The following is a 17,756-nucleotide window of genomic DNA, read 5'->3' as shown; positions in this document are numbered from 1 at the left end:
GGTGACTACCTCTTGAAGCTCATCAAGAGAATGCCAAGAGTGTGCAAAGCAGTCATCAAAGCAAAAGGTGGCTACTTTGAAGAACCTAGAATATAAGACATATTTTCAGTTGTTTCACACTTTTTTGTTAAGTATATAATTCCACATGTGTTAATTCATAGTTTTGATGCCTTCAGTGTGAATGTACAATTTTCATAGTCATGAAAATACAGAAAAATCGTTTGGTCTGTACTGTATATATATAGAACAGTCCCTCTCTTTCGGCAGATTGGCTCTATGGTCTTTTTTATTTTGCCTCTACATCACCTGGTTATTCTTGGCTCTCTTGGTAAAATAAAACTCCAAAGTCGGCCCCAAATTAGCCCCCCAATGTAGCAATAAGGTGTGTACATACAGTTGAAACCAGAATTTTACATACACTACACTGTGTGCAGAATTATTAGGCAAGTTGTATTTTAGAGGATTATTTTTATTATTGATCAACAACTATGTTCTCAATCAACCCAAAAGACTCATAAATATCCAAGCTTAATATTTTTGGAAGTTGGAGTGTTTTTTTTTAGATTTGGCTATCTTAGGAGGATATCTGTTTGTGCAGGTAGCTATTACTGTGCCGAATTATTAGGCAACTTAATAAAAACCAAATATAATCCCATCTCACTTGTTTATTTTCACCAGGTAAACCAATATCAGTGCACAACATTTAGAAATAAAAATTTCTGACATGCAAAAACAAAAAAAACAAAAAAATTAGTGATGAATATAGCCACCTTTCTTCATGATGACACTCAACAGCCTCCATCCATAGATTCTGTCAGTTGCTTGATCTGTTTTCGATCAACATTGCGTGCAGCAGCCACCACAGCCTCCCAGACACTGCTCCGAGAGGTGTACTGTTTTCCCTCCCTGTAGATCTCACATTTTATGATGGACCACAGGTTCTCTATGGGGTTCAGATCAGGTGAACAAGGGGGCCATGTCATTATTTTTTCTTCTTTTAGACCTTTACTGGCCAGCCACGTTGTGGAGAAGTTGGATGCACGTGATGGAGCATTGTCCTGCATGAAAATCATGTTTTTCTTGAACGATACCGACTTCTTCTTGTACCACTGCTTGAAGAAGTTGTCTTCCAGAAACTGGCAGTAGGTCTGGGAGTTGAGCTTCACTCCATACTCAACCTGAAAAGGTCCCACAAGTTCATCTTTGATGATACCAGCCCATACCAGTACCCCACCTCCACCTTGCTGGCGTCTGAGTCGGAGTGGAGCTCTCTGCCCTTTACTGATCCAGCCTCTGGCCCATCCATCTGGCCCATCAAGAGCCACTCTCAATTCATCAGTCCATAAAACCTTTGAAAAATCAGTCTTAAGATATTTCTTGTCCCATTCTTGACGTTTTACCTTATGTTTCTTGTTCAAAGGTGGTCATTTTTCAGCCTTCCTTACCCTGGCTATGTCCCTGAGTATCGCACACCTTGTGCTTTTTGATACTCCAGTAACGTTGCAGCTCTGAAATATGGCAAAACTGGTGGTGAATGACATCTTGGCAGCTTCACGCTTGATTTTCCTCAATTCATGGGCAGTTATTTTGCGCCTTTTTTGGCCAACACGCTTCCTGTGACCCTGTTGGCTATTTGCCATGAAACGCTTGATTGTTCGGTGATCACGCTCCAAAAGTTTGGAATTTTCAAGACTGCTGCCTCCCTCTGCAAGACATCTCACAATTTTGGACTTTTCAGAGCCCGTCAAATCTCTCTTCTGACCCATTTTGCCAAAGGAAAGGAAGTTGCCTAATAATTAAGCACACCTTATATAGGGTGTTGATGTCATTAGACCACACTCCTCCTCATTACAGAGATGCACATCACCAGATTTACTTCATTGGTAGTTGGCTCTCAAGCCTATGCAGCTTGGAGTAGGACGACATGTACAAAAAGTATCATGTGATCAAAATACGCATTTGCCTAATAATTCGGCACACAGTGTATATAAAAAGACACATCTGCATGTTTTTCTCAATATCTGACATGAAATCAGAATAAACCTTTCCCGTTTTAGGTCAATTAGGATTATACCATAATTTTTAATATTTGCCAAATGCCAGAATAATGAGAGAGAATATTTTAAGGCATTTTTATTACTTACTTCAAAGTCAAAAGTTTACATACACTGAGATTACTATGCCTTTAAACAATTCTGGACTGCCCATATGATGATGTCATGTGTTTGAAAGCTTCTGATACACACTGCTTCTTTGTGTAGCATCATGGGAAAGTCTAAAGAAATCAGCCAAGATATCAGGAAGAGAATTATGGACTCGCACAAGTCTGACTTATCCATGGGTACAATTAAAAGATACCTGAAGGAGCCTCGTTCATCTGTACAAACAATTATACGCAAGCACAAACAAGATGGGAATGTTCAGCCGTCATACCACTCAGGAAGGAGACGGGTTCTGTGTCCCAGAGATGAATGTGCTTTGGTCCAACATGTGCATATCAACCCAAGGACAAAAGCAAAAGACCTTGTGAAGATGATGGCGGAAGCTGGTAAGATTGTGTCAATAACCACAGTGAAAAGAGTACTGTATCAACATGGGCTGAAAGGCCACTCTGCCAGGAAGAAGCCAAAACTCCAAAAGAAACATAAAAAAGCCAGATTAATGTTTGCAAATGCACACAGGAACAAAGACCTTAACTTTTGGAGACATGTCCTGTGGTCTGATGAAACTAAAATTGAACTTTTTGGACATAATGACCATTGTTGCGTTTGGAGGAAAAAGGGAGAAGCTTGGAAGCCTAAGGACACCATCCCAAATGTGAAACATGTGGGTGGCTGCATCATGTTGTGGGGTTGTTTTGCTGTAGGAGGGACTGGGGCACTTCACAAAATAGATGATATCATGAGAAAAGAAGATTATGTGGCAATACTGAAGCAACATCTCAAGACATCAGCCAGGAAGTTAAATCTTGGGCGGAAATGGGTCTTCCAAATGGACAATGACCCGTAGCATACTGCCAAAATGGTCACAAAGTGGCTTAAGGATAACAAAGTCAATGTTTTGGAGCGGCCATCACAAAGCCCTGATCTCAATCCTATTGAAAATTTATGGGCAAAGCTGAAAAGGCTGCGAGCGCCGAGCAAGGCGACCTACAAACCGGGATCAGTTACACCAGTTCAGTCAGGAGGAATCGGCCCAAATCCCGACCAACTATTGTGAGAAGCTTGTGGAAGGAGATCCCAAACGTGTGACCCAAGTCATTCAGTTTAAGGGCAATGATATCAAATACTAATGAAATGGATGGAAACTTTTGACTTTGCACTAAGTAATAAAAATGCCTTAAAGGGAATCTGTCACCACTTTGGAGTCATCAGACCTCTACTATGGCCATACAGGGTATAGAAAAGTGAATCTATACTTACCTGTATGGCCCATAGTTAAGGTTTGATTGCAGAGAAATCACGTCCTGTGACGTGCAGGGGAGAGGGGGATATAATTAAGCATACAGGTGGGGATTGCTTGGTGTCTGGGGGATGCCAAGCCTGTGAAAAAGGAGTTTGTAAAACCAGAGTTCTCTGCAATCAGACCTCTACTACGGGCCATACAGGTATGTATAGATTTACTTTTCTATACCCTGTATGGCCAAAGTAGAGGTCAGATATCACCCGGGAGGTGACAGATTCCCTTTAAACCATTCTCTCCTCTCATTATTCCGGCATTTGGCAAATATTAAACATTATGGTAATCCTAATAGACCTAAAACGGGAAAGGTTTCTTCTGATTTCATGTCAGATACTGAGTAAAGCATGCAGATGTGTCTTTATATATAGTGGATGGAAACTTCTGGTTTCTACTGTATGCAGTAGGAAGAAAATCCAGCACTACTGGGGACAGATTTTTGTCATCCAATTGTGAGACTTGTGAGACCGGAGCCATGTGAGCGCCCCGGGCATTCATCCGGGAAAAACAAGAGAAATTCACCATGAGAATTAAATTGTGAGTAAAATGTCATGAGAACAAAGTCCTTGGACACGGCCAAACGAAATTAATTACATGGCCTTAAATATCGTGACGCTTCATTATTGAAGTGAATGAAATCCTACACTCGTGGGACAGGGAGATTCTCATAAAAGAATATGATGTGAGAAGGAAACTGAATGTAGAGGAGCACCAAGTACCAGAACTGGAGGTGAAAGGCACCGGAACATATATATATATATATATATATATATATATATATATACAGTACAGAGCAAAAGTTTGGACACACCTTCTCATTTAAAGATTTTTCTGTATTTTCATGACTATGAAAATCGTACATTCACACTGAAGGCATCAAAACTATGAATTAACACATGTGGAATTATATACTTAACAAAAAAGTGTGAAACAACTGAAAATATGTCTTATATTCTAGGTTCTTCAAAGTAGCCACCTTTTGCTTTGATGACTGCTTTGCACACTCTTGGCATTCTCTTGATGAGCTTCAAGAGGTAGTCACCGGAAATGGTCTTCCAACAATCTTGAAGGAGTTCCCAGAGATGCTTAGCACTTGTTGGCCCTTTTGCCTTCACTCTGCGGTCCAGCTCACCCCAAATCATCTCGATTGGGTTCAGGTCTGGTGACTGTGGAGGCCAGGTCATCTGGTGTAGCACCCCATCACTCTCCTTCTTGGTCAAATAGCCCTTACACAGTCTGGAGGTGTGTTTGGGGTCATTGTCCTGTTGAAAAAAATAAATTTTGGAGGTTGCCATTTTGTGGCTAAACGTGGCACCACCATTTCTTCCATTGTATCTCCCAGTGATCACACCAATGCTGCCACACGTAGGACGAGCTGCTGGCTCTCCGTTAAAGGCTCATATAAATGCGGACAGAGAGCATGCGGTTTGTGTCCCTACATGGATAATACAAAAAAAATGTTTTTCTACTAAAAGATAATAATGAATTTTGCATTTATGACTTTATGAATTGTAATAGCACGCTTCTTGTATATGTTATCACATGTAGAAAATGCCTTGACAGTATGTGGGGCGCAGCACACGGGCTCTGAAGAAAAAAGAGCACATATATGATGCGCAGAACAATACTACCCGCAGCTTCTCAGGAGCGGCGAAACATTTTCTATATACTGTATGCATAAAGGCGATGTCAGCAGCTCGTCAGTAACTGCTATAGACAGGGGTCTTCCCCCAAAAAGAGGTGGGGACAGAACACGCTTGTTACAATGTAAGGAAGCAGCATGGATCTTAAAACTCAATAGTAAAATCCCCAATGCAATGAACATTCGCTCTAATAATGTATATACACTGAGTCTGTATTATTTTCTATACATTATCATGTAAAGGTTTATAATTAACCCTATTTCCGTGTTCTTTTCTCCTCCCACTATTTCCTTTCTCTATGTAAGCAGCCATGAGGTGCCATGTGCTCATGCTCAGACTATGATAAAGAACTAGTTTCAGTTCGAAACGCGCCATCGCACACATGCAAGCGGTTGCATCCGCGACCAGTTTTTAACCTCTCATGTTTTGTTTTTTTTTAATTTTTCATTAAGGGTTGTTTTTACAATTTTTTTTTTTCCCACATTGGACGCTGGACCTTTTTTTCCCACCATTTGCCCCATAATTGCAGAGTCCAGACCTCCTCTGCGCCCCCGCCAGAAGCTGTATGCAGCTGTACATCACCAAGCACAATGCCGAGTGTTTGATGGAGTGGTGTAAAGCTGCCGCCACCACTGGACTCTGGAGGAGACGTGTTTTGTGCAGTGACGGATCGCACTTCTCTATCTGGCGTCTGATGGAGGAGTCTGGGTTTGGTGATTCCAAACTGCATTGTGCCGCTGTACAGTTTGGTGGCGGGATAACGCTATGGGCTGTTATCAGGGGTTGGCATTGGGCCCTTTAGCTCCAGTGAAGAGAATCGTAATACTTCAGCATACAAGACATTTAGGACAACATTGTGGGAACAGTTAGGAGAAGGCCCTTCTTTTGTGTCCCACTGCACCATATAAACATGTTTGGCGGAGACCCAACCACAACCCCATTCAACCCAGAACCCAACCAACCTCTGACAGGGCAAACATTCCCATAGAGACCTCCAAAATCTTGTAGAAATCCTTCCCAGAAGAGCAGGAGCTGTTATATCTGCAGAGGAGCAACTCCATATTAATGTTTATGGATGTAGGATGAGAGGTCAGAAAAACTTCAGGAGGGGGCACATACTTTTCTACAGATAGTGTACTTTTAGTATATAAAGTGTATTTACCACATTTTGCCTTTAACAAAAAAATATATAGGCTGTGGTTCATATGACAGGAATATTGATTTGTGTTCACGGCTGACAAACGTCGTAACATGATAGGAGTGGGGCATAGAAGGAGTGGCGCATAGGAGTGGCGCATAGCTGCACCTCATTCCTGCGATAACGCACTGTAAATGCTGTGGCACCAGGTAACCCAGAAACTGGGGATATTCTCGTATCATTAGCGAAAGTGTAAAAGATAAAGAGCGACAGTGTGCAGTCACAGCTGGTCATACATGGTACAATTTGTTGTTTTGTTAGTATGGACCCTCAGGATTCGGAACGTTTTTCTGTTTTGGGGGGCAAAAGGAGCCATAATTTCTATGTAATTTGACATCACAAGGGTTGATCGGACAGACTCCAAGATGTGGCTGTGAGGTGGTGACTGTCAGACAAAGAGACCCAAGGGCGATCGCTCTGACACAAGCGCCGTACCCATGCCAACTTTCTCCTGTTTTCAGATGCAGGTGGAAATTCCAAATTACCGGAAAACTAATAGTGTAGCAGCTCTTGGCGGTGATCCTAATTATTCTGTTTCATCCCACAACAGAAAATACTGGCGAAAGACGTCAGCCAATCACAGCAATATCAGATACCTGGATTACGATGGTCCTTAGGGTTGCGTGCCTTCCTCCGAGCGCCCCACTGGCCCTGGTAATCGGACCACCTGGGACTTGGGACTTCAACACTTACGAAAACGGCTACACGGAACAAAGCGTCATTCCGGCGTAGTGATTGGGCAGTGTCTCACCTCCAACTAGTCTCCTATTGGCACTGATGAGGGGCAACCCACCCAAAACAGCAGCATACAAATGGAGGATTTGCTTTGGCTTTCTAAGGTGGCAAGGCTGCTTTAAGGGTTGTTGTTGGTCTCTACTGGAGATGAGCAAATCAATTCAGTGCAAATCAAATTTGCATTAACTTTTTAAGAAATTGTTGAATCTGGTGAATTTGAAAAATATGCAGTAATAGCTGCTGCTATTTCAGACATCGCATTAGCACGAGAAGGATTACATGACTTCAGATGCGCTTTCCCATAATGCCTTGCAGCTATCACATCACATGGTATAGCGCATCCAAGCAGGAAGAACTATTAGACTGTATAAAAGTTGAGGCAGAGAAGGCAGCAGCCACTTTGTATTGAATCTGGATAGTGAGAGGACATCACAGGACAGGGGTTCGCCATAGAGAATGAGACTGAAGAAACTGTATCGATAGTGTGCACCAGCACAGCAGATAAGATTAGTGTGTGAGGAAAGAGAATAGTTTCATACACTTTTATGGTAATTGGATTCTTTGGAGTGCCTTTTGCCTCAAACCAAATCTCTTGGGAAAATTTGTCAAATCCGAACTATCGCTCCTTTTCTATTGCTGCTTCCAATATGTGGCAGTAAGGACAGTTCTGCGGTGTAAAGAGGATATTTGTATAGTTATAATTTCCCTAAACCAGCTGGGTGCGCTCCTTATGGAGAAGCACGGCCCCTGTACATGAGGTAGTGCTCAGCTCAGGGCACCATCCAAACACCAGCTGCGCTTGGGGGCGACCAAAAAAGAAAGGAGATGAGGAATAACTAGGGTGCAACACTTATACTGAGTGGGTCATCGGAAGATGGAGAACAGTGTGGAAATCGAGCTTGTAACGTGGGAGAGCAGATGGTGAGATCGGGTTGATGCCCACAGGAGCTATCACTTTTGCCTAATTGTAATATTTTGGGGGCTGGCAATGGTTGAGGACTCATCACATGATGTTGGTGTGGGTGAAACAAAGGCAAAAAACCAGTCCCATCTCTGGTCTGAGTCAAATGTGGAGGCTTAAAGGGTCCCCCTCCCCCACCCTTTACACGCAACTTCAAAACAGCACTAAAACCATGAGGCGTACAGCATATATCGGTGGCATTACCATACGTCATGTGTGGGCACCGTACAAGCCACAGCTTGTGAGAGAACACCAATAAGAGTAATTATAATAATGCAAGTACAATCACTTCCTTTTGCAAATGCTACTTCGTGTTTCCTGTTACCAACCGCATTAATGAGTGGTTAAGGTAAATGTCTAATATTGCGTAGGTCTCCATCGTGCTGCCGAAACAGCTCTGCTCCATCATGGCACGGACTCTCCGGATCTCTGCAGGTGCCGTAAGGAAGACGGAGAAGGAGCCTTCAAAAATCAAACTAGTCTTTAAAGTATATACCAAAGATCAACCGGAATGAGAACTGATTAATCTGGTCATCGAGCCATCACCTTATACTGTTATGCTCCGCAAAGCATTCCTGAACGGTGTGGCGGGATGGCAGGGACATTACCTTGCTGAAAGAGACCACTGCCATTAGGGCACACTGCTTACATGAAGTCCTTAGTCTTAATGGTGATGAACCCAGGAGGGGGTGGGCAAACCTTGTAGAAAAATCTCCAGGAAGAGCAGATGTTACAGCTGTATTAAGGGGGTGAGGGTGGGAGATCCAACTTCATATTCATGAATATGGACTTAGAAAGGGAATGCAGCCAATACTTCAGTCTATAGTATGAGAACTGCTCGTCTGGGTTTGTAGAATAGACTTAACGTGACAGCCACTAAGCCAGCCGAGTGACCTTGGATGGCACCACCGTGATGGAAGCTCTTGGCTTCTGCTTACCATTCTGGTCCCAGGAATCCAGTCTGTATTGTAATAACGATGTTGAAGAGGAGGTCTCTAATTGGAAGTAATACCTTATCCTAATTAATAGGGGTGTAACCATTGGGAAACCAGCACTGAGCCCTTCAACCAAGTGCTCTACAGGGCCCTCTCCATCAGTCCCATCGAGAATGAGAGCAGCAGAGATTCGTATGCGGCCACGATTCTGCCGAGCCTCGGCCTCTAGCAGGGAAGGAGGTTACCAGTTACACAAAGATTCGGTGAAAATTTTTTAAAAAATTTCCATAAAGTTTTGGAGGTGACATAATAGCATAGTGAAAATTTGGTATCAATTTTGGTTGATTTTCCAGAGCCTCTCCTCCTCCGGCCAAGACACTGAGCAGGCGTTTACTGTTGTGTGACATGACGTATGGCGGCAGATGGATGCACATGACATACAGACTCCGAGGCGAGAGCAGGGTTCACTAACAGATGAGGCAGGAAATGGGCATTCAGTAACATGAGAAGCAGCCAGCTGCAGAGGCAGCTTTGATGTGGAGCCAAACGAGATAGAAAAGCAAATATAGTCTTCAAAAAGATGCGATAAAGAAGCACAAGACTCCAACTGAGCTTTAGATCCGGGGAGAGAAGTGGTGGAGGCCGGGTGTATCAGAGCGCACCTGTCGCCTGTGCCTCAGCTATTGTGCCGGCCACACCGGAAGGAATCCTAGCCATCCCCTAACACATGCTACAGAGGAATAGGTTTTAATTTATTTTTCTATCACTGGGTTAATTCTAGTATCACCGTAACATATTACAAATATAATTGGAAATAACATTTTCCTTTGTTTTTAATTCCATAGCCGCCATTAGTATCCTTACAAGCACTTTATTCACAAAGTCAAAATGGTCTCAGAATTGTGGGGTTTTTTTTTGGAGACATTAAGAGGTCAGTAGTAGTAGTAGTAAGAGGTCCACTTCCTATACAAGAGTCACCAAGTTTATTTTAATGTTTCATGTACTGGACTTAAAAGTTTTCACCATAACATATTTACCATGTACACTCTTCTGTTTTGTACACAGATCTCCCTGCCGGCAGCCCGGCCATTTATCATGTGTGAGCTTGTGAAAACACACGGCGAGCACAGACTGTACGGAGAGTCTGCCAAGTCAGCAACCCTCCGCAGAGTACAGGCAGAAGCCTCACAAGCGCACACTCCCAACTACCCTCCGCAGAGTACAGGCAGCCACCTCACAAGCGCACACTCCCAACTACCCTCCGCAGAGTACAGGCAGAAGCCTCACAAGCGCACACTCCCAACTACCCTCCGCAGAGTACAGGCAGCCGCCTCACAAGAGCACACTCCCAACTACCCTCCGCAGAGTACAGGCAGCCACCTCACAAGAGCACACTCCCAACTACCCTCCGCAGAGTACAGGCAGCCGCCTCACAAGAGCACACTCCCAACTACCCTCCGCAGAGTACAGGCAGCCACCTCACAAGAGCACACTCCCAACTACCCTCTGCAGAGTACAGGCAGCCACCTCACAAGAGCACACTCCCAACTACCCTCCGCAGAGTACAGGCAGCCACCTCACAAGCGCATACTCCCAACTATGAGAGTCAGGTTTTAAAGTCATCACATCCTCGCGTACAAATGAAGTCCACACACCAATAAAGGGAAACAAAGACTGAAGGAAAATACTGAAAATAGTCTTTTATTCCTTTGTGTAAACAAGTGGTAGCACCGTGCGCGGTGGAAAATATGGCGGAACATTCTACAGCGATGTCACAACAGGTGCATGCCAACTGACCCAAAACAACAAGGGTTAATGTAACCCAAAAAAAGGTCATTCTTTAAATTTTAGATATTTAAGTTCAGAAAATAAATTTGAGATTTGTAGGGATGGAAGTAACTTAAAGGGGGGGGTTTCTTTTATTTTGAGAGGCTGAAGTAGGAAGTTTCCATACTTTTGTAGGAAATATTATAAAACAATAGGGGAGGGAGAACGCAAGTCAGAGAAGAACTCTAAGTGCTTTACGCCCAACACCCAAGGGCTCTTCCCTTCCCAGGTATTGGCCATTAAATGGCCGGTTAAGATCTGTGTTTTTGTGCTTTTTTATTATTTTGTACAAGAGTTAAGGTTATTGTACATCGTTCTACATTTGTACAACATTTACAACAAAAAATATTTACAGTTTTTTCCCTTGGGATGAAGGGGCAGAATATGAAAGAAATAGCAACTGGGTCTTGAAACTTACTGGTGCCAGTTTGGTACTTTTTACAGTGGAGCACCAGAAGTATACTTAACACAATTTTCACACATTTTGTGAAAATATATTAATTTATTCATAGGAAAATAAAGATTTAAACAATTTACATTTTTTTTTTATCAAAAAAAAAAAAAAAAATAAAAAAAATAATAGATACACCTTATCTTCCGCGTAGCATGGGCGAGCCCAAGCCTCCAGGCCCTCTGTGGCTGATGTTGAACTTTGCGGAGGGCCTGGTTTCCGTCCTAACTACAAAGCCGAGTCAGGGGAAAAAAAAGTTGGTAATTTTATGTAAAAAAATCACCTAGAGGAGTTCTTAAAATCAAAAGAGACAGACTTTCACCGGATCATGTATGCCAAACTTGCTCCAAGACCGGCTACACCAGCAAAGGCCATCAACACTGTTCTTAGACCACCTTCATAGTCCTCAACATGGAAGAACTCAACACAACCGTCCTGGAAAAATAAAGGAAAGGTTATTAAAGACTTGAAGACCAGAAGGGCCATTAAAAACTATTGGGCGAGTAAGGGTTGAGTCCCTTTTGGTTGGCTTTAAGCAATGCTTTATCCTTGCCATATTTAGGGTTGATGGGAATCCATTCATGAAACCTTGTCCTTGGGCCACATCAGCCATTTGTGGCCTCTGAATGGGAACAGCCTCTTGTCTGATGGCCTTTTTGATTAGCTGACTGGTGCAATGGTACACCGACTAATCTAAAGAGCCGCAGATGTCAGGCAGGTAAGAAGTGCTAGGACCGTGGCTGATACAGTCCCGTGAAGAGATTCCCACCAAATCTACTAGCTACGTAAAGTAATATCCAGCTTTAGAGGTGAGCCCGAACAACGTAGATCTCATTTGAAGGGGGCTTTTCTCCTTAAGTATATCATATCTTAAGTCTGTTCATAATCCATGAAAGCCCTGCCCCTTGGACTACGAGTTAAGAGCAGTGGCTTAAAACTGGAGGGAAACCATGCAAGCCAGGTTGAGTTACACTAAACCTTAATAGGGAAGACCCTACAATCCCATAGCAGGGCATCTCCAAAAGGAAAAGCAATGGACACTTCAGATTATAGGCCTTTCATTTTAACCACTGATGGGTCACTTCCAGAAAAACTTTTTGGAAGCCTTTAAAAGCCCATGTTAAGTCCTTGGTCCATCAATTGTACATTTGTCACCAATGGTCCCAAATACACAGGAGAGAGCTCTGCAGACGACCGCACGGCGAACACTCACCCAGCCATTGTGCTCCATTATCCACGCTCTTTTTTGGGACATGAGATACTCTGTGAAGTTGTCAGCCAGTGTGCCAATGCAGTTTTCCAGGTGTATACTTTTCAGATGTTTAGCAACAAAGGCCCCAAAGCTTATCAGGGTAACAATACGGCCCCAGTTCGTTATTCCATCACTGAAGACCATGGATGGAACTTCGGAAAGTTTCTGGATGTCGTCAGGATGCTGTATGGACAGCTGATGCAACATGCCTGGAGGGGAGAGAGATGCCAGGTGAGAACTAAAAGCAGGATTTCACAGGTTTTGGTGTAGACCCACAGAAAACAAAACCACCAGTAGAAGACACTCCAGCATCATGTCACCAAGCAGAGATGACCACCTGGTCTGCACTATGAACTGGACCATTACAGACCCCCATATAAGAGACCATGTCAAGACCCCTTCATCAGTGCCACAAAGATCAGATCTCAGCATCACAAGACAACTTGAACACTTCACTAAAGGAGGGCAAAATATAACCATCTAGCCCCGCACACAGTTTGCCAGCAAGGTACAGTCTTACTTAGGGATTCCAGCTCTGGTCAGTTGTGACTGCAGCCCTGGGCGTTTTCGTTTTCACGGTCTACGCACAAGTACGGAAGAGTGAACTACAGAGCTGTAGGAATGAGGAAAAAAAAGTGTCCAAAAAGCCGGGGATTTTTCTGCAAGCGATGTAAAGTCATTTTTGGGCATAAAAGTAAAGTAGTCGAGGACTGGCAGCTTTACACAAACTAAGAATTGTCAGGTTCCTGCTTTTTCCAAGTTGAGAGAAATAAAAAGCAATATATCTATAACCTATGAAAAAAAGAAGAGAGCTAGGCATACCAAGTCCCAATAATGGCTACTAGCATTGGAAATGCAGAAAGGTACAGTATCTGAGCAAATCCCAAGCACCAACCTGACCCTTTAAATTATTAAATGGGGTTGCACAATGGAAATGGAAATATATATATATATATATATATATATATATATATATATGCACTTGATTATATATAAAATAAACCAATACAAAAAAACAAAATATAAACAGCATCACTTTCTTCATAAGCGGCATCCAGACTCACCCTTGGCCAAGTTGTAATACCAGATGCAGCCTGTGAACAAGGGGGGGGGGCACTGATTTTTGTAAATAGACATGCATGCCAAGTTGTTATAAAGCGATTCACCAGGCAGTTCTCACTTCCATCTACTGGCATTGTTATTTTCTGTGACGAGGGACAGTGCGGTTACAGCGAGCCCTCTGGGGTGCGCTCCAGTCAGATCTGGAAAAATACCAGAAATCAATAGGAATGTGGAGCGGGGGATGGGATCATCCATTATTCACAGCAGCCGCTCATGAGTTATACAAGAGCTCACAGGATGCAGCTTGCAGAGCAGGAGGTTACTGCCGGGCCCATGGGGTGAACGGCCGCCTGCTCTCCAGGGCCTGGGGCGGAACACGGGGCAAAAGGGCGAAACGTCACAGGCCAACACTGGAAAACCCCAGTCAGACAGGAACCACGGCCACATTCCAGCTGTGATACAGCCCTGCGCCCACCGGATGCAAGTGACAGACTGCACAGCACCAAAACTGATAGCAACCACCACAAATAAAGTTTTTTTTTTTTTTTTTTTAAACTCAAATCGTTCATATGAATAAAGCTACTAAAATCCAAACAGTGAAAAAAAAAAAAAAAAAAAAAAAAGGATTCAAAATGTCAATAAAGCTACAAAATGTAAGGATGGCAAATCAGCACAGAACCAATAAAGCTGTTGTCATTCAAAAATATGAAGCCAATAAAGCTACAGGATTCAAGAGACTGGGGTATTGGCTTAACTCTTTACTTACTCTACAACCAAGACAGAGGAGGAGCCGTCATACGTGCAGAGCACCACATATACACTGCTGTATCATCCACACCTTCAACCCTATTAACAGTATTTACACTGACGACTCAATATTAGGATTAGACTTCCAGCCATAAAGCATCACATTGTGAGAGCATAGCAAATGCAACAGAAAAAAAAAAAACAATTAGAAGCCAGTTACACCGTGTCCACCCCCATTTTACACATTTGGAATAGCCCTCCAACACAATTGTGGGAGCATACCAAGTACAGCAGGAGGGTTTGAAATTTAAGCCATTTTAACTCCGTACACCTCCCCCCCCCCATTTAAAAGAAAAATGGATTAACCCTCCAGTGAAAGCATAATTGAAGGAGCATACCAAATGCAGCAGAAAAGGAGTGTTACTGTAAGCCATGCAAAACCATTCCACAATCTTCACATTTAGAAGAGACCTCCAGCCATGAAGCATAGTTGTAGGCGCATTCCAACTACAGCACAAGAGGAGCTTTAACAAATCTAAGCCATTCAAACTCTGTGCACCACCCCCATTTTCAAATTTGGATTAGACCTTCGGCCATAGGAAAATAATTCTAAGGAGCATACCAAATGCACCAAAAGAGGGGAGTGCTACACAATTCTAAAAATGTACAGTTCGCAGCCTCCTTTTTAAAGTATTGTAGTAAACCGTCAGCCATAGAGCACAGTTGTACGGAGCAAACCAAGTGCAAAACCAGAGGGGGAAGCTGAACACTCCGTGCACAAAGAGCAGCCATATGCAAAGCAGCGTATAATAAAGTGTCGTTAGACAACATGGCGGACGCGGGTCTCACCCTGGAAGACCAGCCGGTGCTTGTCGTTGATCTCCGCCCCCAGCCTCCTCAGGGTGGGCAGCGCTTTGGGGCTGCCGCCGTCCGTCTTCATGCCCCCGGCCCACTCCCGGTAGTAGCTGTGCAGCAGAGCGCGCGTGTCCACGTACAGGGGGTCGCGGGGGCAGTCGGAGGTCGGGCTGAGCGGGGGGGACGTGGAGCCCCGGGAGTCTGACTGTAGGTCCATGTCGTCGTCCTCGTCCAGCTCGGACTGTGAGGACGGTAAGGAGCCGTCCGTGTTGTAGCCGCCATGCCGCTCCCAGCTGCCCTTCTCCAGCTCCGGGAGCACGGCGCCGTCCTTGCCCAGCAGACTGCCCCCGCCGGCGGTGTACAGGTACGGCATGATGCCGGCGGCCGGCTTCCGAATCATGGCATGGTTCATCATCTTACAATGGAGTCTGCCGTTACGTCGCACCGAGAACCTTCTACTACCGACGCCTGCTCGGAATGAACCTCCACCAGGGCCAGGGGGTCGGAAAAGAGCGGAAACCCCGCCCCTGGAGATGACGTCAATGACGGCCACGCCCCGGAATCACCAAATGTGGAAAAAGCTGCTGAGAAGGGGTATTCCGGTATAAGTGGTGATTGCTGCCTGGTGGTCTTCTGCTCCTGACGGCTGTGACCGGCTCATCCCCTATAGATGTGGCCTTCTATGAGCCGCCCATCCCCCGGCAGGGATGCGCTGTGGGGTCTGTACTCTGGGGTCTGCGCTCAGTGGTCCGCTGATCCAGGCTCTGGGGTCTGCGCTCAGTGGTCCGCTGATCCAGGCTCTGGGGTCTGCGCTCAGTGGTCCGCTGATCCAGGCTCTGGGGTCTGCGCTCAGTGGTCCTCTGATCCAGGCTCTGGGGTCTGCGCTCAGTGGTCCGCTGATCCAGGCTCTGGGGTCTGCGCTCAGTGGTCCGCTGATCCAGGCTCTGGGGTCTGCGCTCAGTGGTCCGCTGATCCAGGCTCTGGGGTCTGCGCTCAGTGGTCCTCTGATCCAGGCTCTGGGGTCTGCGCTCAGTGGTCCTCTGATCCAGGCTCTGGGGTCTGCGCTCAGTGGTCCTCTGATCCAGGCTCTGAGGTCTTCACTCAGTGGTCCTCTGATCCAGGCTCTGGGGTCCGCGCTCAGTGGTCCACTGATCCAGGCTCTGGGGTCCGCGCTCAGTGGTCCACTGATCCAGGCTCTGGGGTCCGCGCTCAGTGGTCCGCTGATCCAGGCTCTGGGGTCCGCGCTCAGTGGTCCGCTGATCCAGGCTCTGGGGTCCGCGCTCAGTGGTTCGCTGATCCAGGCTCTGGGGTCCGCGCTCAGTGGTCCGCTGGTCCAGGCTCTGGGGTCCGCGCTCAGTGGTCCGCTGATCCAGGCTCTGGGGTCGCTCAGTGGTTCTCTGATCCAGGCTCTGGGGTCCGCGCTCAGTAGTCCGCTGATCCAGGCTCTGGGGTCCGCGCTCAGTGGTCCGCTGATCCACGCTCTGGGGTCTGTGCTCAGTGATCCGCTGATCCACACTCTGGGGTCTGTGCTCAGTGGTCTGGGGTCTGCGCTCAGTGGTCCGCTGATCCAGGCTCTGGGGTCAGTGGTCTGGGGTCCGCGCTCAGTGGTCCGCTGATCCAGGCTCTGGGGTCCGCGCTCAGTGGTTCTCTGATCCAGGCTCTGGGGTCCGCGCTCAGTGGTCCGCTGGTCCAGGCTCTAGGGTCCGCGCTCAGTGGTCCGCTGGTCCAGGCTCTGGGGTCCGCGCTCAGTGGTCCGCTGATCCAGGCTCTGGGGTCCGCTCTCAGTGGTCCGCTGATCCAGGCTCTGGGGCCGCTCTCAGTGGTCCGCTGATCCAGGCTCTGGGGTCCGCTCTCAGTGGTCCGCTGTTCCAGGCTCTGGGGTCCGCTCTCAGTGGTCCGCTGATCCAGGCTCTGGGGTCCGCTCTCAGTGGTCCGCTGATCCAGGCTCTGGGGTCCGCTCTCAGTGGTCCGCTGATCCAGGCTCTGGGGTCCGCGCTCAGTGGTCCGCTGATCCAGGCTCTGGGGTCCGCGCTCAGTGGTCCGCTGATCCAGGCTCTGGGGTCCGCTCTCAGTGGTCCGCTGATCCACGCTCTGGGGTCTGTGCTCAGTGATCCGCTGATCCACACTCTGGGGTCTGTGCTCAGTGGTCTGGGGTCTGCGCTCAGTGGTCCGCTGATCCAGGCTCTGGGGTCTGTGCTCAGTGTTCTGGGGTCTGCGCTCAGTGGTTCGCTGATCCGCGCTCAGTGGTCTGGGGTCTGCGCTCAGTGGTCCGCTGATCCACACTCTGGGGTCTGTGCTCAGTGGTCTGGGGTCTGCGCTCAGTGGTCCACTGATCCAGGCTCTGGGGTCTGTGCTCAGTGGTCTGGGGTCTGTGCTCAGTGGTTCGCTGATCCGCGCTCAGTGGTCTGGGGTCTGCGCTCACTGGTTCGCTGATCCGCGCTCAGTGGTCCACGCTCAGTGTCTGCGGTCCGCTGAGTGTGGTCTGCGCTCAGTGACCCATAGCGTCGTTTATTCTTTGCTTGCCCGGCTGACGTTTATATTGATACCATTTTGGGGTAGATACAATCTTTTGATCGCTCGTTATTGCATTTTATTGCAATGTTGTGGCGACCAAAAAACCGTACTTCTGGC

General features: G+C 46.3%; 1 protein-coding gene across 1 annotated transcript; it reads right to left on the bottom strand.

Moving 5' to 3' along the window:
- Window positions 1-10,611: 10,611 nt before the first annotated feature.
- MCL1 (MCL1 apoptosis regulator, BCL2 family member) lies at window positions 10,612-15,639 on the bottom strand. The gene is made up of 3 exons (XM_073639548.1): window positions 15,120-15,639; window positions 12,423-12,670; window positions 10,612-11,644 (listed from the first exon to the last, which is right to left on the bottom strand). Exons 1-3 carry the CDS (start codon window positions 15,538-15,540, stop codon window positions 11,528-11,530), a joined length of 786 nt encoding a protein of 261 aa, XP_073495649.1. The 5' UTR covers window positions 15,541-15,639; the 3' UTR covers window positions 10,612-11,527.
- Between the last annotated feature and the right edge of the window lie 2,117 nt (window positions 15,640-17,756).

This window comes from Phyllobates terribilis, unplaced genomic scaffold (genome assembly GCF_046119375.1).
Source record: "Phyllobates terribilis strain yellow unplaced genomic scaffold, ASM4611937v1 Scaffold_7__3_contigs__length_470593459, whole genome shotgun sequence".
Taxonomy (NCBI): Eukaryota; Metazoa; Chordata; class Amphibia; order Anura; family Dendrobatidae; genus Phyllobates; species Phyllobates terribilis.
This window is presented reverse-complemented; position numbering and strand designations above follow the sequence as displayed.